Consider the following 19,758-nt stretch of genomic DNA (forward strand, 5'->3'; position numbering starts at 1 on the left):
AACATAGAATTAAAATTAAATTTGAAATGGATTTAAATTAAGATTGATAAAATACCATATTTTGCGCAAATTTATATTTTTCGTATAGAAAGAGCCGATTTGTGTCAGTATTACACTTGCCAAACAGCTAGTTTTCTTTCTTAAGAAAATTAATGAGTTTTAAATATGCGTACTTTCACATGTGTCGAGCACGGACACTGTCATTCCCTCATATGCATGTACGGCGCACCTGTGGACACACATGCACAGACATACGACACGTATTCTTACGTCGATTTTCTACTTGTAAAGGCGAAGTCGTGCGTGGGCACAAAAGTCGTCCCCCGATCCTACTACACATGAATCCTCCACTCGCACTAGTGTCAGCCAGTCAGTCAGTCAGTTACTTAGTCAGTCAGCTCGAGCACACGCAACCGGTTCGTAACTTAGCTCGTGATACGCGCTTATAAATTGCTCCGATTAATATCGGACATTGAGATCTGTAATCTGAGCTTGGATTTCGCGAGATATAAATAGATTTATGGAAAGTAATCTTGAAAATAATTTATTCGTGAACGATCAGTGCAAATTGCATTTTTTATAGTTGTGGAAAAATCAACTTTATCAAAATTTCTTTCGAAGATCCAGACACTTTCTTAGTAAAAACGTCTTGTAAAATGTGAGCGATTTATAAACTCGGTGGTGCGCGTAAATTTGTAGTCAAAGTTTCAATTCCTTCGGGAGAAGAATCTCTAAGTAGTCCCCTCTAATTTTCAAGTGTATTTCAGTCAGAATAAATGATACGTGCGATAGAATTGATGTTCAAGCGCAACAGTGTCAACTACAAAAACAGTGTAGAAATTTTATGTTAATTTTAACATAATTAAGAATAGCACGTTCTTTTTAATTTAATACATTTCATTTAGTAATAAGAGTCTGTAAATTAGAGGACCATTTTTTCGGATTACAACAAGCTATAAATAGGTATTTCGTGTAATAACAAAGTGGCTTCTTGAAGGAAGAAAAGTTAAAGTTTTTGTCAAAGTTCTCGATAGCTTGTCGATTGCTTTACTATCATTCTTCGAGTATATACAAGTATATATGTGCAGTAGATTTCGCACGCTAGAGCGAGTGAAGTTTGAATCGTACATTTTACACATGACTGCTTATGCACACGTTGCATCGAGAGGAAGGAAGTCGGTGTGCATGCAACGAGATTCAAATTAAGTGAACTCGCAACTCGATATTATTGTGTAATATTTGACATTGTATTTAGATACTGGTATGCAGCACTATTATAGTGAAAGATTGCACTATAAAGTAATTAGAAGGAATTTGACTATTATTGAACGAATAATTTTGATAGTGAATATTGAAAAATATTTAGAGATTTGTGCGATATTCTACAATAATTTAAAAAATTTAAGTTTTTATGGTGAATATATTTTTTATTGTAAATAATGGAATTAATATCGTCATATTACTTGATTTCATATTATCTCATGTAATAATATTACCTTGTGTAATATTGATATTGAAAGATTACGATTATATTGAAGGTAATAGAGAACTCGCTTATCACTATGCAAACTATTTTTATTAGCACGAGCTAGGGAATTATCATGCACTTGACATAGCACTATATTAGTCACGTAAAACTAATATTGAAAAATATTAGTGAGCAGTATTAACTAGAAAATTCCAGCTTTGATTGTTATAATTTTTGCGTGTGTCACATTGTAATTTTAATTATCTATTAATATTGAAAGTAATAAAAATTATAAATAGCGATTATTATTGCACTAAAAAAGATATCTTGAAGCTATATTAAAGGAAATTTTTTTCTCACATTCGCTCTTATTATTCATAGCTATCTTACGACAAAATAAGTTTTTGTCATTATAAAATTGCTGTACAAAAAATTAAAAAAGAATTGATAATAATGACAATATTACGCAATGTTGAGTGGTGCTTACGTTGGAATCCATTTAACATTTCTCATCATTGATTCTGCAAGGACACCTTGACATCTAACAATGAAATGCTGTGACATTTAAATGCTTACTGTGTGAAATAATTCGGGAACTAGAAATTCGGTTCTTATTCGCGCTGATTTTAATCTGATACAATGAGTTCACACAATGGAAAAATTTATTCAACCACTTTGTGCATAATTGTAGAACTAGAAATCTTACTATCAAATATTTCCATTATTTAACATTTTTAGCAACTTGCTAAGAATTTAATGTTTATATATGTATATATTTTTTTTTCAACCATTACTATTAAATAAACATTAAAATTCGAACAAGAATATAATTTAAATAATTGTTAAAATAAAAATTTACCTGATGCTAATATACGTAAAACTTGCCGAAGGAATGAATTCTTGAAAAATTTGCAAATTATTCGTGAAAGTTGAAAATGAGAAGTGTGATAAGAATTTATTTAATCGTCATCAGTTAACTCTATAAATATTATTTTGTTAACTTATATTTAAAGATCCAACATTTCGATTTTATCTTCCTTTTCGAGAAAAAATTTTCGATGCCAACAAAAAATTCTCTTTTATTAAATAAACATTTTTTTAAAAGTAATTAGGTAAAATATAAAAGAAATTATAGTGAATAAAAAAGGATTAACTAATCAAGATTATTTTGAGTTTTATTATCAAGTATAGCGAAAATTATCAATAGACATATATCAATCACGGGAATTGCTTTAATATGAAGTCAGCTTAATACCTAGTACGTCATAGAAAATATACATATGTTGTTTGATGACATCAGATGGAGGGAAGCATTTTTTCGAGATAAAAGCGTTAATATCATTTTTTATATTTGTTAAGTTAGACGAGGAGCAGAAATTTTAATCATTTTTGTTATCGCTGTGTGACGACGTATGTATTTATCGCAAAGTGCAACGCATTTCCGCACATGTATTATTTTTGCATTTATTTTTTTTACTTCTCTTTTTGCGCTGATAATTTAAGTTAAAAAATAAATAACACTTGACAATGAGTACAAAGATAAGACAAGTTAACATAATGCTTTTCTTAAATGAATAAAAGTTTGTTTTTTTTTCTTTTAAATAAACAAGTTTATAGCTTTAAAGCTTAGAGAATGTGAAAATACAACTTTGATATTGAGAGAAACTCGATCAAATCCTATTGCTGTATATTATTTTGTTCTATTTATATATTCTATATATTATATTATACATTCTATTTATTATAGTATATAATAATTGAACAATTTGAGGAAGTTTTTTTTTATTTAACCTTCAAATTGCAATCATTTTGACATTTAGCTTTTGAGATATATTAACTGCAATATATTCAACAAAATGTTACAATGTTTTGAAATGCTACTTATATCGCTGGTTAACAACACAATGTTTATACATCCTCACGATAAGCAATTTCCATTTTACTATTTATATATTTACCTGTGACTTACAATTTTATCATTTTAAAATGAAGATCAGTCATTTGATATTGTTGTCGAATGAGAATGATTAGATATTAAAATAAGAACTTATTTCCTTTATATATAATCTTAATATATCCGGAAAAAATGTATATATATAATATCCGGACAAATTTATATGATCGCATGTTAACAGCCAGTAAAGATTATTATCACTTAGAAACATTTATGAAATAAACATGAAAATTGCCATATTTAAGCTTATAAATCCAAGAATTATAAGAGATTCCACACTTCAAAGAAGAAATAAGATTTTTTATTATCAGTTTATATATACTTATTATGTTTAATTTGTAAAAATTTTGTAATCTCTTTTGAAACTAATTTATGTTCTTGCTAAAAAAGGCAATTTGAGATTTATTGCTCGACATAAGCCTTACAAAACTTGGTATACGAAGTTTCTAAAATTACGAGTTTATCTGACAGGTGGTCGCACAGTTTAAACAGTTTGAAATATATGGCCTCTTGTACGACAGTCTAAGAGCACAACAATCACCGCGAGCTCGTCGGACGAGAAAATTGTGGGTATACGCGTAATTTCGTGTTTTCTCAGCTGGTTAAAGAGGGATGGACTGCGTGTATGAACATCGCTATAAATGACGGCACACAAAATGCTTGTGCACGCGTGCGTATAAGTGACGTACTTTCCATGACGTAACACGCGACCAGTGGATTCATGCCATGATGGAGCCAGGTTTAATAAAGAATAAAGAGTCAAGGATCATAATTAATAGCATGTACGTGCCGATTCAATCGCTCGCTCTAGCATCGTTCGTTATTGGCTGGTATATATTCTGGTATGTACTTTTAGAGTTTCACTTTGAGAATCACTCTCGATGAAAATTATAAAATTGAGAATTATATTAAGAGGAGAGAGTTTGCCACAAAAAGTGTGATGAATAATGATGGTATATTTGCGAAGAAGATAAATTTTCAAGTTTAAAATCTTAAGAAAATATATTTTATTGAAAAGGAGAATATTATCAAATATACAAAATTATAATATTGTTTAAGAAGCAAGTTAAAAAGTGAGAACAATTATATAGTTAATTTTCACACACATACATCTAAATGAAATGTATGTAATAAAAACATATATTCTTTTTTCTGGTTGAACTCGATAGATTGTGATGTTTTTACTTGTGAGAATAATTCTTGATAGTAAATTCAACAGTAAAAATTTTTAATAAAACTAAGAACAAAGTTTCTCATAAAACCTTTGTACCTCTATTTATCTTTAGTTATCTTATCTTTATTTTTACTTTTATATCTCTGACACAAAATTTAAATGGTTTTTCTTTAAATTTGAGCGAGGAACACATTCAGGGTGTATACTCCCAGGAAAGACCTGGAAAACCTGATATTCTCAGGGAATTTTATTATATCTTGAAAAATCATGGAATTGTCATGGAATTTCGTTAGGATTCAGGGAATTTAAAAAAATGTCAAAGAAGTACTTATTTAAAAAATTTTTTATAAAAATTAAAAATATTTTAAGTTTAAAATCTGCTTAAAATATATATTTTTTGTTTATGTCTATATAAAATTGTTTAAAATATATGTTTTTTGTTTATGTCAAAAAATGTTACGCTAAAATAAATAAGCTTATTTTAAAATTGCATTTAAAAATATTTTAATTTTACCTGGAATTTTGAACAAAAATACCTGGAAGATCCTGGAATTCTCAGGGAATTTTTTTACAGAATTTGAGTATACACCCTGACATTTGAATCGCGTAATTCTTAAATAAACATAAACATTACGTTATTTATACTCTAGAGCACTTGAGATTGATAGCATGACTTATTGTTAGACAAACATTATGGTAACAACAGTAAACATCAACTGTTATTTGTACGGCTAATGATCGAGTGAGAAATCGTATAATGATTCATCGGGACCGATATCGACAGTCGACATTTTGCCTGTAAGAAAATTATGGGCTCGCTTTGCCCACGCATCGTCGCGATCTCGGAAGTGCGCTCGGTGTGACATTTTGTCGAGCGAATTCGCGCGTGGGTTCAACGACACTTGCGCAGCAGAGCGCATATCTTGTGACGCGCGACTGCATCGCGTTGCATTCGCGCGAGGCGCCATCGAGGTGGGACGACCGAGGAAGAGCAGATTGGAGACGAGTGCCATTGTTCTTACCGATGTATAACTCCGAGCTCTTCAAAACCGTGTGGACGAAGGTAGGACGGATGTGCGGCTACATCACTTGCGCTAGATCCTACCTGTCAGGTCAGTACACTATGCGAAAAATCGCAGGATCTTATTGTTAGTTGTAGATGTTTTGCTTTCTGGAAGTGAATCGATTCTGTGTATGATAATAGTCTCGAAAACAACTTTGACGTCATATGCAGCAAATTAGATTAATCTTTAACTTTCTAACGTATCTGGTATTAGATCCTTCATTTTTTTTAACATTTATCATTTTAATTGATTTTTTCATATATTACTTAACGTTATGAAGTTTTTATTTTTTTCTGCTGTATTCCAAATTTATATAAGAAAACGAGAATTTATTCTGAAAACTATTAATTAGTACAAAATATTTTATTTTATACATGTTTAATATATTTTGCTATATACAAACTCTGGTAAAATATCTTATATTTGATTATAATTTTTCACACAATCACATCCCTAATTTCTCAGTGACATTGGGTCAGTTACACCATCTTGAAAAATCTGACTCTGAAATAGCAGACGTTGCAAAATTGCTTTCATTTCTATATTAAAGATAAGGAAAGATATAAAGTGCAAATTAATGTATTGATAAATACCTTATCTTTTATTTATTTATGTTCCGTACATCTCATATTTAACACCACAAGTACGACTTGAATTCAAGTTATTTATCCAATTTGACATTTACATTATCGTCCTTTTTATCAATTTACCTCAACCTTGAGGATGTTGAGTATTGAGGTAATGTTGAGCTTTTGACGAATAGCTAGTTTTTAATACTTCGTTAAAATTGAAGATAAAGTAGAAATTATCGTTGAAACAAAAATACATGTTGCATTCATGTTGCCACTGTGTGTTTATCAGTAATAGATATTTCTCTCTTGAGCAAAGTTTATAAAACCCACTGAAAGATTCACACGGTTGCATTTAAGACTAACAATAAATGTATGTCTCGCTCATAGACTTTGCATGACAACTTCAAAACAAAAAATGATCCTCTCTTCTTCTCTCAAGTATAATCTCGCTTGTTGACAAGTACTCATTGCGCAAACAAGAAGGCCGGCAAAGCACGTTTGTCGCTCATATTTCCTCAACCCGAGCAGAGAAAGAAAAGGAGGCAGCCTGCTTGTTTGTAGAAAGTAAGCGGAAAAACGAGTGAAAGCAAGCGAGAATATCCTCAACAACGGAAAAACCTCGTATAATATTTTCTCTGACATTGTACGGGCGGGGGGGAGGGGGGGCTTGAAATCGAGAAAAGGCGTGGCAGTGGTCGTTTGCGATATTTTTGCATATTTAGCAAGATCATTTATGTATATTCGATAATGCTCGCTCGAAATCTGTATTGGATGTACAGATATCGAGATACATGAAATGGATTTGTTAAATAGGATCTTTGTGAATATTGAATGCATTAACTGGAAATTGAGAAGGATGTACTAATATAATGTTGTAATGCGATAATGTAGAGTAATATAATAATATAAATATAATTAGATAAAATCTTGTGCGACTGATTCTGGTAATTTTTTAAAATGATAATAAAATGTTATTCTGCAGAAAAATATTGGAGCTACTTTATAATTAGCATAGCAATCGTTTTTTTCGCTTTATGATTATTCCGGCATTGCCTGTAACAAGTGAAATTGAGCATTTGCTTTCTCAAATGTGCAAAAGAAACGCTATCTGTGGAGAACGCGAACCGCCGATTATCGCGAAAACAATTTAGCATAGAACGAGAAATGGACGTTTAGGATAATAATACCTTTAGCATTTAGGATAATAGTATCCTTCACGAAGAGTTCTTGGCTGCATTTACAGGCACAACATCGTCCAAAAGAGCTATCGCACAAAATTGATTACTTGTTGGCCGATATTATTCTCGTGATTTCGTTTACTATTGGCTACTTTGCCGATATAGTTCGCGCATCATTGGTAGTAAATTAAATATACTGTCAAATTAACTTCAAGTTGGTTAATGACTTTGTTTACATTGCCAGCTATATTCTTTTCGATTTAAAAAATTTTTATGACTTAAATAATTATATAATAAATAATTATTTTCTGTTGCATTCAAGTAGGACATAATTTAAAAATGATATTAAAAAAAATATAAAAAGCACTTTTCTCTTTTATCATTTTTTTAATATAACTTTAGATTTACTTGACTAATTTATCTAATACATATATATATATATATATATATATATATATATATATATACATATTTTCTCTTAAACAATTCTGTAAAACTACACCCGAATAACTTTTTTCTTTCATTTATTTTCCAATCACTGTAGATCTAATCCTCGTATCTATAATCACTGTAGACTAACATCTCTTTACGCGCGTTTCTGTTTTTGACATAAAGTCTATTTATTTGTTTGGATTTTGCTTCGAGAAGCAAGCGTGATTATAGCAACGATAGTGCGCTATTGCGTTACGTAAACTTGCGGGCGTTTTGCAATTGTAATTCACGGACTTACACCTCGGGCATGTAGATTGGATGTTTGCTCGCCGATAACGGTGCTAGGTGATTCTAAATCGCTCGGCCGAACGGAATTACTAACTCGCGCGAAAGCGCTGCCGGAAAAGACGGCTGTTAACAAAGCGGTAATCATTACGCGGATGCACTTTCACTCTTTGCCAATAATGAGCTTTCCGCCCGTTCGATCAGAAAGCATGTATTTTTCTTGAGTGGAAATTTTGTATCGCTATCGTATCATTTTGATTAGATAGTCTTTCAGAATATCAACAGAGTCATCCGGAAGTGGTTTCAACCATAAATTCTCTGAAACGTTTAGAATCGATTTTTCTTCTACTAAAATCTTATGATACTATTATTTGTCACTAAAAATTGTTAAATTTAATTATGATTAAAATATTGAATTTTTATTAAAATGGGAAAAATTATTTATATCTTTGCGAGGTTTAATTGATTAAAACTTTTTAATTTTTAATAAATTTGAAACAATTGTTATTTTTCTTAACTTTTATATACATATATGTATACATATATGTAGACATATTTATTAACATTTATAAAAAAAATAATTTATTAAGAAAGAAAAGAAAAACTGAGAGAAAAATATTTATATATTATTTATAATAGAGTTATACAATATGTATATACTAGCATTTTTTTAAAAATATATTTGATTAAATATAATAATAGAGTATAAAATAGAGTGAACTTTGCACATGTAAAATATTTGACTTATAAAAAATTGAAAAAAAAAGAAACTGGAATGAAAGTGAAACATTACATTACCGCAAGTATGAATATAATATAAATAGTACTCTACCACGTCAAACTATTTTTATTGATTATAAATGATAAAAACGTCCCATTGTCAACCCGCGAATGCACGCTTCGGTCTTTGACTTTTGCTCTATAGCGCGTACTTCCGCTAAATATTGTTCTTTGACGGAAGTTGACATATGTCTCGTGATGATGAATATCCTTTCATCAAAAAAAAAAATTTCAATGAACAAATAAAATGACAGTGAAAAATAACATATAGAGAAAAATAGATGAAATGAGTCTTCGGCGCTAATCTGTTCATATGTATTCACTAAAATAAAAATGAACTGATTCATTTATTGTATATTTTAACAAGTTCTTAATTATAATACTCATAAATACTCATAAATGTTCACACAATATACGAATCGTTAATAAAAATAATTTGGTGCGAATTTATGATTATATTATTATAATTTTTACACACATACACACATACTTCAAATATGCGAATTATAAATATAGTTAACAATCTGCACAATAATATGACGAATAAGAAGTGCGTCGTTTAAATTTATTCATCATTTTTGCGTCATTTTATTTTAAATTTAGAAACAAGCCAAAGATACAGATGAAAAGCACATTAATGAATCACCCAATATGCACTGACGTTAATATACATTAATAATTAATAATTAATAATATTGAATAATTAGTAATATTGAAAAAGAGACGAGGAGGGGAAGGAAAAGGAGGAAGAGAAAGCCCGTTCACATTTTTCGTGGCATGTTTAAACAAAAGCTCACGCGAGCGATTTAATCGGGACGAAAGTATATATCGGTAATCGTTAGAATCGATACGTGCAGCCATGCATGCCAATGATGGATCAGTGATACGATCAGATATATTGTCCGACCACACGCGCGCGCGCCACACGCATACGTCACACATACTCGCGCGTAGTATGTGACGCATCGCGAGACCCGACCACGCATTTCGAGAAACTGGGTTACAGCGGGTTCACCGAGCCCGCGACCTAGAACTCCTTTCCTTTTTGGCACTTCCGGTCTGACATCCTTACGATCGATGCGTTTGCCACCGGTTTTGCCAGATACGATCTTGACCGAAATTCGCGATTTCATGAGTAGTTTGTCAAACTTATGTTCGTTAGTAGAATTGAATGTTTTTTTTCAATAATTTAGCGCGTCATATCGTTAGCAATTCTTTACTTTAATAATTTATTTGTATATATATATATATATATATATATATATATATATATATATATATATAAAATGACTTATTATATCTGCTTATACAGGGTGTCCGATAATTGGCGAAAAACCTGCTAACGGCAGATGCTTGAGATCATTTGGAGACGATTTTTTTCTCAGGGAAAATGTCGGGGCATCAATAATTTCCGAGTTATTAGCGATTGAAAAAAACTAAGCTTTTTGAAGTTAAAAAATTACCAAAACTATTACTTCTTCAGTTAATTTCAGATAGAGTTTACTTTAATAGAATTTTAATTTAAAGCTTGATTACAAAGATATATAAAATGATAAAAATTAGAAACTTGCAAAAAATGATGACGTCTCTCGATATTTTCGCTGAGGAAAAATCGACTCCAAATAATCTCCAAAAATCTGCCATTAATAGGTTTTTCACCAATTACCGGGCATCCTGTATATTAAATACATTATTCATGTTATTTAAAATGTTATCAAAGTGAAATTATATATTTGAATAACTCATTGTATAACTTTGCGAGTATATATATATATAATAGTGGATATAGATAAATACTAATACGGATAATAACTGCAAATTTGCAAATCTAAATTTGAAAAATAGTTGGTTCTTATTTCGAAATAGCAAAATTTTGCAGGAAAAAGATTGTTATCTAATATTCTTTTACTTTCTTACTAAAATCATTGATTATTAGAAAATCAAATCTATGTAAAATGTAGACGTTTTATGATTCACACAAATATTTTATGGAACATTCATATGTAATTGAGAATGAGAAGAGATTTTATTGATAATCGATTAGCGTTTATTGGCACACATAAATTTACCTTAATTCTAAAATTAATATGGTACGATATATTTTGCTGTAATTAATAACGGAGAGGAAAGGATTATAACTGACAAACATTAAGTCCAATATTTATTACAAATTTGTAATATATAAAACGTATGTAAAAAAAACTTGGAACTTATTATGCAATATAATATAGCAATACAAACAATTTGAATATACTTGTAATTAATTACGGCATGCATTGGTGTTGTAGCCATGAGACAGACGCAAAGTATTTTCCTATAAATTTGCATAAGTCGCGGTAAAATGTTGTTTCCGCCAAGTGTGTTTCCGCCAAGTAAAACCCACGTAAAGAGTATATAAACCACTCTTTGCTTATACTATGTTCTCAGAGTCACGCCGACTCGGAATCGTAGCTCACGTGATACACCCACATGCCTTTTAAAAGATTCATGGCATACACATAAGTATACTTTGACGTTCCGCTTCTGTCAACTGAAAAAATACGCGAGTATATATATTTGTACGCACGTGTGTGTATGTGTGTGTGTGTGTGTGTGTGTGTGTCGGTCGCAAAAGCATACCCATACGAAATGTATTGTATATAGAGTTTCCTGAATGATGTGCGTCACAAAGTTTCACGTCTTACGTCAATACCGAAAAATGTTGACGAGACATTTGCATTTAGTCTAAAAATAAAACGTTATTGAATGGACGAGATGAAACGGTTAGTTTATATATAACGTTGATTCGTAGAATTTCTTGTTAGATCTTTCTTTGCCGTTTCTTTACATTTTCTTAATTTTCATAGCATCAGATATTTTAACAAAGTTTTAAATTATTGATGAGATTCTCTTGGAATTAAATGGAGCACAAAGTTTTGTCATTGTATTTTCAAAATCTGGTTCGTAAGAAATTAAAAGAAAATTTTAACTTTAATTAAGAAACGCGATAGCGTCTTTTAAAATAAGTGTATTTTTTTTTTTTAAATCTTATACTAGAGAAGACGTTTACTAAAGGAGACGCTACTGTTAAAATTGTAACATGTGAAATGAGAAAAATCTAAATTTTCTGTGGAAAAAGCATCGCGAAATTTTAGCTTAAGTCGCGTACTTTTTTTCGTTTTACTTTACAATCTTATCGGTGCGCGAACCGGTAACACGGTCGCTTTTTCTTCATCCAAAAACCATTCAGACACACCGCAGCAGTTTCCAGCAGAATCTTATTTTCGCTCTTAAATCTCCGTTCGTGGTACAAGCGGTCAGATTATCGCGCTCTGTGTATTCTGGCGTGCAGAACGTTCTCATCCTGTCTGGCAGGATGCCCGTCGTTATGTGAGGTGCTGGGTCCATCCATCGGATTTAGGTTTACCACGCGAGAGATGCTATAAGGATGATGGTCGTTGAAATCGCGGAGTAAGAAGAGAAATCAGAGGTTGCAAAATTATAACTACAATAGATCTGTATGCTTCCTTCCGAACATGAATCTCTTTGTAGTTTGTTCAAGAGAAAGTTTGTTTTAATTGCAGCCATTTGTGATCACTATGTTAGACTTATATAGGGTAGCTGGTATCTTGTGAAAAATGATGATTTATAAAACTCATGTTTTTCCTTAGAGAATCCTTCAATTAATAATGGTTTTAAATCATGAATTAAAGAAGATTATGTAAAAAAAATAATAATATAGAATCTTTTTATCTTATTAAATATTAAATAATTTATATTAAAAAATTTTGAAAATATTGAAGGAGCAATACAATAACTATATCTTATCTTTTTACATGACATATACGAGAATATATCTTTATAAACGATAGTATGAAACAATTAAAAAAATAAGAAATGTTATTTGAGTCGATATCTGTGTTTTGAAAAAATCTTTTGATATCATTAGGATCAATTAAAGATTTTGTTGAATTTATTCTTCGTACAGGGTGTATATTCCCGGGAAAAACCTGGAAAATCTGGTATTCTCAGGGAATTTTATTATATCTTGAAAAATCATGGAATTCTCATGGAATTTCGTTAGGATTCAGGGAATTTAAAAAAATGTCAAAGAAGTACTTATTTTAAAATTTTTTTATAAAAATTTAAAATATTTAAAATTTAAAATCTACTTAAAATATATATTTTTTGTTTATGTCTATATAAAATTGTTTAAAATATATATTTTTTGTTTACGTTAAAAAATGATACGCTAAAATAAAGAAGTTTATTTTAAAATTGCATCTAAAAATATTTTAACTTTATCTGGAATTTTGAACAAAAATACCTGGAAGATCCTGGAATTCTCAGGGAATTTTTTTACAGAATTTGAGTATACATCCTGTTCATAGAATTAAATTGCTTGCAAAATATTGTTTTATCGCATATTATTTGTCTCTGTGATGTAATCTTCATATGATTATTTTTAATAAGTTACTGATGTATGAACGAAATGACGATTTTTTACGAATGCGCCGATTTATTGTGTGGTTTTTCATGAGAAAACTTTTTCTGAAAAGGGATATAGTTAGCGAGAAAATAATTGCGGGCTTGTGGTAAAAGAGCTCTAGAATAAAGCCGATGTTTATTTCAATAGGCGCGTATAATCATCAGTGCGATATTGCGGCTTCTATCATATATTTGTGAATATTCATTTATACTCGATTTGTCATTTGTACAACGTGAATCATTGCAATCAAAACTGAATTGTCATAATAATTACACCAATATTTGTCACAATCAGATTTGCAATTTCTATCTATCAAAGAAATAGAGTTACGCGCATAAAAATAAACTTTTTTTTTTCTAAATTTTTTTCTTTTATCATCGCAATGTATGTATTTCGTGAGATAAAAGAAGAAAAGAAATACATCACTCTAGGACGTCGTCGTAAAGTAACTTTCGCAGTTTTTCCTTGCAATTTCTTCACTTTTTTGAACTTCTGATATTTAATGGCTTCACATATACAAACACACGTACACACACATATACAAACGCATGTAAGTTTATATGTGCTCTTGCATCATTTCGCAAGTTCTCGGGTAAATATAGTCCAATGAAAGGAATGAATGATGAAAGAATGATAGACTTTGCATGACTCACTTGTTTAAACACAAGCAAGTAGAAATAATATCGTTAATTATACAATTTTCCGAAAACTCGTTACTGTGATTTAATAATGGTATTGCGCCGTAAATTGAAAAAACACATGCGTTGAAGCGAAATTATATCCTATTTGTTAGAAACACAAAACTATATTTTAAACGAAGAATGTATATAAAATATAAAAATAATAATATAAAAGAGAGGGAGAAAAAATTTTAAGAATACCTTTGATGTATGATATATTTAAGATTCAAAAAAATCCATTATATTGTCAATTTTTTTTCTTAAACAACAATAATGAGAGAAAAGACTTATAAAAACTTTTTTAAAGTTTTAAAAAATTTTGTGTGTACTAAAGACATAAACAAAACTTGGCGTTTGTAATGCTTTTTCAATTTCTTAGTTTCTATTCAAAAATTTCGCTCGCGATTTGCTTGTAATTCTGTGTAAGGATATGCTTTGAATTTCCTCGTGCTTTCAAAATGTCGGAAGAAACCTTTTCCAACTAGCTCGATCATCAGGGATAATTAATCATGTTTGTAAGAAAAGCACTCTGACGTAACTTAAATACATATAATAATAATAATATATATATATATAGAACCATTATATTTTAACAATGATGAATTAAAATGTAATATTTCAGAATCATCTAACTTATGACGACACGCAAACAAACGATTCAACAAAAAAAGAAATGTAGAACGAAGTATACTAGTCATTAGCTAACTCTAATAATTGAATATAAGTTATTGCTTTTGTTGTTGCAACGCTCGACTTTATAACGATCGTTACTTTCAAATTATTATTAGCAAGTGTTAACAAAATCGCAGTTTCATTAAACGTCGCATTTAAACTTTAATATTTGTGACGTTCTTCCACTTTTAGTCTCGTGCTTTAGAATTATGTTTTGAAATTACTCTCATCTGATAAAGCGCATATTAAATATACGCGAGTTCCTTCGTACCTCGAAAGTGCCGGGAGTAACCTTTCCGCAACTAGTTCCGATCAACTAACAAGTTGTTAATCATGAACCAAGGACTGTGTCAAACTTCGTCCGCATTCGTGCTTGGTGTACGTACTCGCGAAATTACTAACTTCCGACGGAGCGGAATGATGATGCGCCGTCATATTTATGTACCTATGTCTGTGTTTCGCGGTGTGTTAGTTATCGCGGATACCGAGCGGCATGGAAATCTGGAACAGAGGGACGCGACCGCGTAATACAAGCTCCTCTTTTCTAACTCCTTCCTCTTCCTCGCCCACTTTTCCTCTCTCCGAGTTATACATCCGCTCTCCTCTAGAATCTAGGCTGTTACCGTGGCAACACAGGTACGGGACAGTCTCGAGTTTCTGCCGAAGGCCACCGGAAAGAAGAAGAAGAACGGAAAAGAACGGGATGATTCCTCGTCTCTCGCTCTCACGGTTGCTTCTCGCCTTCTTTGAAGATCTTTTGCCCATTCTCCTTCTCCTTCTCCTTCTCGTCCTCGTCCTCGTCCTCGTCCGATCAGATGTTCGAAAAAATCAATAAGACTCTCCCTGCCCCGACTCGTTCCGTCATCTTCTTTTTCCTCGAAACGGTCGTCTCTGTTTCCCTCTGTTGCTTTCTCTCCCGGCTTCAACACGACACTTTGTTTGCGTCACATCGCCGAGAGAAGAACCACTTACTCGTACAATGAGAGGGAACCATCGCGCGAGAATAAAGAAAAGGATAGAATGACTCAGAAGGGTTGAGAATGCACACGTGGAGCGTTTGGTTGAGGCCACCGAGTATCCAGCACAGCTGATCGCGCATACATGTGTACTCGTGTCTCGAGCTGCTGCTCCTGCGCGACGCGATTTGACGTCTCGAGGACAAGCATCGATCCTCCCGAGTCGAAACGTTCCGACTCGGATATACGAATTATCCACGAGTTGCCATGAGAATGTAAAAAAAAGACTTTGTATTTTTTACAATTTTTTTTCCATTTAACTTAAATGTGTAAAAGATTATTTGACATTGTGCATTTTTTATAATATATTATGGAATTCTTTTACATTTTTCAAAATACAAATTACTTAAATACTTGAACTTGACATTGTAAAGTAAAAATAGAATAAGTGATTTGACATTTCGATAGAGATAATCAAACAGTTTAGAGGTTCACGTAGTACAATATATATCTTATCTTTTATCTCCTAGACGAACAATAGATTGCTTGTGTTGTATTATACTTGTAAGTTATTGTATATTGAATTATTTTAGGAAAGGAATTCCTTTATAAATATAGCATTGATGTATTGACGTGTGCCTAGAAAGCGAATCGGATTAAAATTACAATATATATCTGACAAAAATCTATAGCGCCATTAGATAAAGATATCCACTTTGCGACGAGATCAGAATATTTAACGACCAAATCCGAAAACGATGAGCGAAATCTAACTTTAGATTTCCGTTTCATCCCTCGTATCATTCACCCTTCGCTTTGTAATAAACGCAACTTTATGCAAGAGGACTACTTATCGCAGGTTTAGAGCCACGTTGAATATCGTGACTTGCTGAAAGAAACTCGTTATGTTCTCTGTTCGGTGCGCACGATAAAATTCCCCACCTTCAGGAACAAACAGTGCTTCGCGGTAGCCCTGGGTAGTTCGTAGCGGTTGTCTGGCGAACCGGTGCGCTTAAATTCCCACGGGCAGCAACTGGGAAAGAAACTGTGCTCGACATTGTCGGCCCGACAATGACCGGCTACCGTTTTACAGGGTGTCCCAGAAGTGTGACAAAAAGTTGTCACGTAGCTATTTCTTGCGAAATTTCGACGCAGATATATTTCTTTTTAATAAAACAACTTTTTAATTGGAGATTTAAAACTGTTTGTGAAGCAATTTTGAAAAGTATAAATGAATAACGTAATATTTATCGTTTTAATTCGAAGTAATTGAAATTTAGAAAATTGTGTGGAAAATGATGGCTCACCCCATTTTTTTCTGAATGTTTTATAAATTTTGTACGTGAAGAAATTACGCGAAATAATTAGTGCCTATTTTGCACTTTTTATTAGTACGCAAGAACAATTTTAGAAAAATAGACATTCTACTTCTGAATGTGCACGTAGTTTCTTTCAACATTTTTTTTACCGTGATTCAGCGAACGTTTATTTACACAACATATATGTATTTCGTTAAATCCTGTTATTCTCTCGTCAAGGTTTTTTTTTACTCTACGGCAATTTTTTGTACGTTCAACGGAGTATAATTCCATAAAATGAATCATACTATCATCTTCTGTTGTATTAATCGCTACTATCAGCGCCGATGACTTGCGTTATCGATGTTATCGATTCCGTTAGTCAATTTCATACAATTATCCCAACTGTGGACTAAAAGGAATATCTATAAATTTACATAACTGTAATTTACTATAATATCATATGTCTATGAGACTGCATAATAAAGATTAATAATATTTGATATTCTTTAAAACAGAATTAGATTTTTATAATATTAGGAATTATGTATAAATTAGTACTTTTGAAGGATACAATTTCTATGATTGATACCTAGAATGATTAAATTAATTTTCATTTATAATAACATATATTTTTTAAAATAAATCAAGAAATAATATAGCCTTTCGAAATCAAGTATATAAAACAAAAAAAAGGATGCTATGAAAAAATAGCTTATCCAGAATCACAAATTAATTGCATTCTTATCCGCACTTTTAATTATATTCTTTTAATTGTATTATATTGCTCTATCTCTTTTAGATGAGTAATATATCTTGCATTTCCGATCCCAGTATGATAAAAAATATTGTTCGCATTTGTGTGAATGATATCTTGATATCGACCTCTTTGTTGTGCCAATAAAGTCAATCTGACATCATAGATGCTTATCATTTCATTTTAAACGAGTAATGTAATTCGCATCTCTGATCATACATTACGACAGAAAATATTGTTGCATTTGTGCAAACGATATCTTGATATCAAGCTCTTTGTGTTTTGCCGATAAAGGCAATTTGAAATTGTAGATTCGCTTATCTCTAGATTAAAACGATGTGTTTTGACATATTCTTGTTCTTTATGTTGCAGGTTAGTATTTGCTGATGAAAATGCCAGGAAAAATCGTCCGTAAAATGGGTAAATAATGCATGCAAAAAATATACATTTTTATCTTTTCGAATAATAGATAAAAAATTGAAGATATTTTATGAATATTTATATTTAAAACTATGTTAACATAATATTAATATTAATATTAAAAATATAATATAATAATAATATAATAATAATAAAATTTATAATAATATTAATATTATATTATATTTAAAAATATAATATAATATTAATATTTAAAAAAACTTATAAATATCTTTTATAAAAATTTATATATTATATCTTAATATTATGATATTAACATGTTAACATATTACAAACTACTACTATTTTTATTAAACAAATTGTGAAGCTTATATCGCTCTGTACTATAAATTGTCTCGATGAAGATAAAGATCTATTGCACTCTCTTCTCTGGAGAACGAAATTTTAAAACACTTTTTTTCAAATTGTCACGTATTCGGATAATTCATAGTCAAGAAGATTCGATTACGTGAACGTGACGCAAAAACTTGAAATCATCCGATGTTGTCGGGCGGCGACGTTTTACAACGCGTAGTGAAACGTCTTACATCATTAACGGCAATCCTTTTACATTTTACGGTCGGTCGCATCGATGTGGTTTTCTATTCGGTAACGCATAGTGACGATTAGCTTTCGATGATGATTGTCAGACAGTCAGTGAGTAACGCAAACGGAATGAGGACTCATTAGTGGCACGAAAGTGATAAGTTTGTCCCACAAACTTTCTTTCACGAGAGATTAATTTTTACTCAGGACTAAATTATAGCAGCACGAAACTTTGCATTACAGTGATAAGGATAAAATGCGGCAAAATTATGTATATGTACATATCATATCGAGTTTGCATGAATGTCAGATTTTTTCTTTTTTGAGGAACAAAGAATCTTGTGAAAGCACATAATATAATATTCAGAATATTATGGCTTTCTAAAATCTTGAAAGAAAAAAAAAAAGAGTAGAATATTCTACTACAATATTGTATGATGTTTGACCTGAATTACATTATTTATATCATTCTATTATAGTCAAGAATTTATTTAATATGTGAAAAACTAATTCACATTAGAACTGCTTTTCTAATGTTCACAAGATTTTTCTTACTGATTACTGTTTTCAAAACTCAGATACTTGTAGTCTTTCTTCTCTTTGATGACATACACACACACATTATATGACACACAAATAATCACATCCATTATTTTATCTGATTTTATTATACTTTTCTTTCTACAAATGCGTCGAAAAAATATTTATATTTTTTCAAATTTATTCTACTTTCACGTATATAATTATGTCAGCAATTCTCCTCACTATAAATGGATTATGGCAGAGATTATCCTCACACATTTTGAGCTTATTTCGTTATTGCATACATCGAAGCCTGTAATTCCTGCTCGAGAGCGCGAGTAGATCCACATGTGATAGTCACGTCCGTCCAAATTATGTAAACTTACGTAATCCTTCGATTGCACGTCTGGCTGTGTCCTTTCAACGTTGATCAGTTACCTTTTTGCTACAGCATATTTAATCCATTCAAGACTGAACATAAAACGGAAACACTGCTTTGACGCAGGAGTTTATCACATTTGTTTTAACTCCG

At 31.1% G+C, this 19,758-nt stretch overlaps 1 protein-coding gene across 5 annotated transcripts in view; it reads left to right on the top strand.

Annotated features, from left to right (window-relative positions):
• Trc (Serine/threonine-protein kinase tricornered) overlaps positions 1 to 19,758 on the top strand; it is a 130,961-nt gene that overhangs the window by 65,905 nt on the left and 45,298 nt on the right. The window contains exons 1-2 of one of the 5 annotated variants that reach the window (XM_072891390.1): positions 75 to 833; positions 5,247 to 5,708. The exons of 2 other annotated variants lie outside the window; for them this stretch is intronic. In XM_072891390.1, coding sequence (XP_072747491.1) covers positions 5,621 to 5,708 — 88 coding nt within the window. In that variant the 5' untranslated portion in view covers positions 75 to 833; positions 5,247 to 5,620. Of the gene's footprint in view, positions 1 to 74; positions 834 to 5,246; positions 5,709 to 18,110; positions 18,159 to 19,758 lie in introns of those variants that run through there. 2 more of the 5 variants (XM_072891393.1, XM_072891391.1) reach the window with 2 other exon arrangements.

This window comes from Anoplolepis gracilipes, chromosome 4, assembly GCF_047496725.1.
Source record: "Anoplolepis gracilipes chromosome 4, ASM4749672v1, whole genome shotgun sequence".
Lineage (NCBI taxonomy): Eukaryota > Metazoa > Arthropoda > Insecta > Hymenoptera > Formicidae > Anoplolepis > Anoplolepis gracilipes.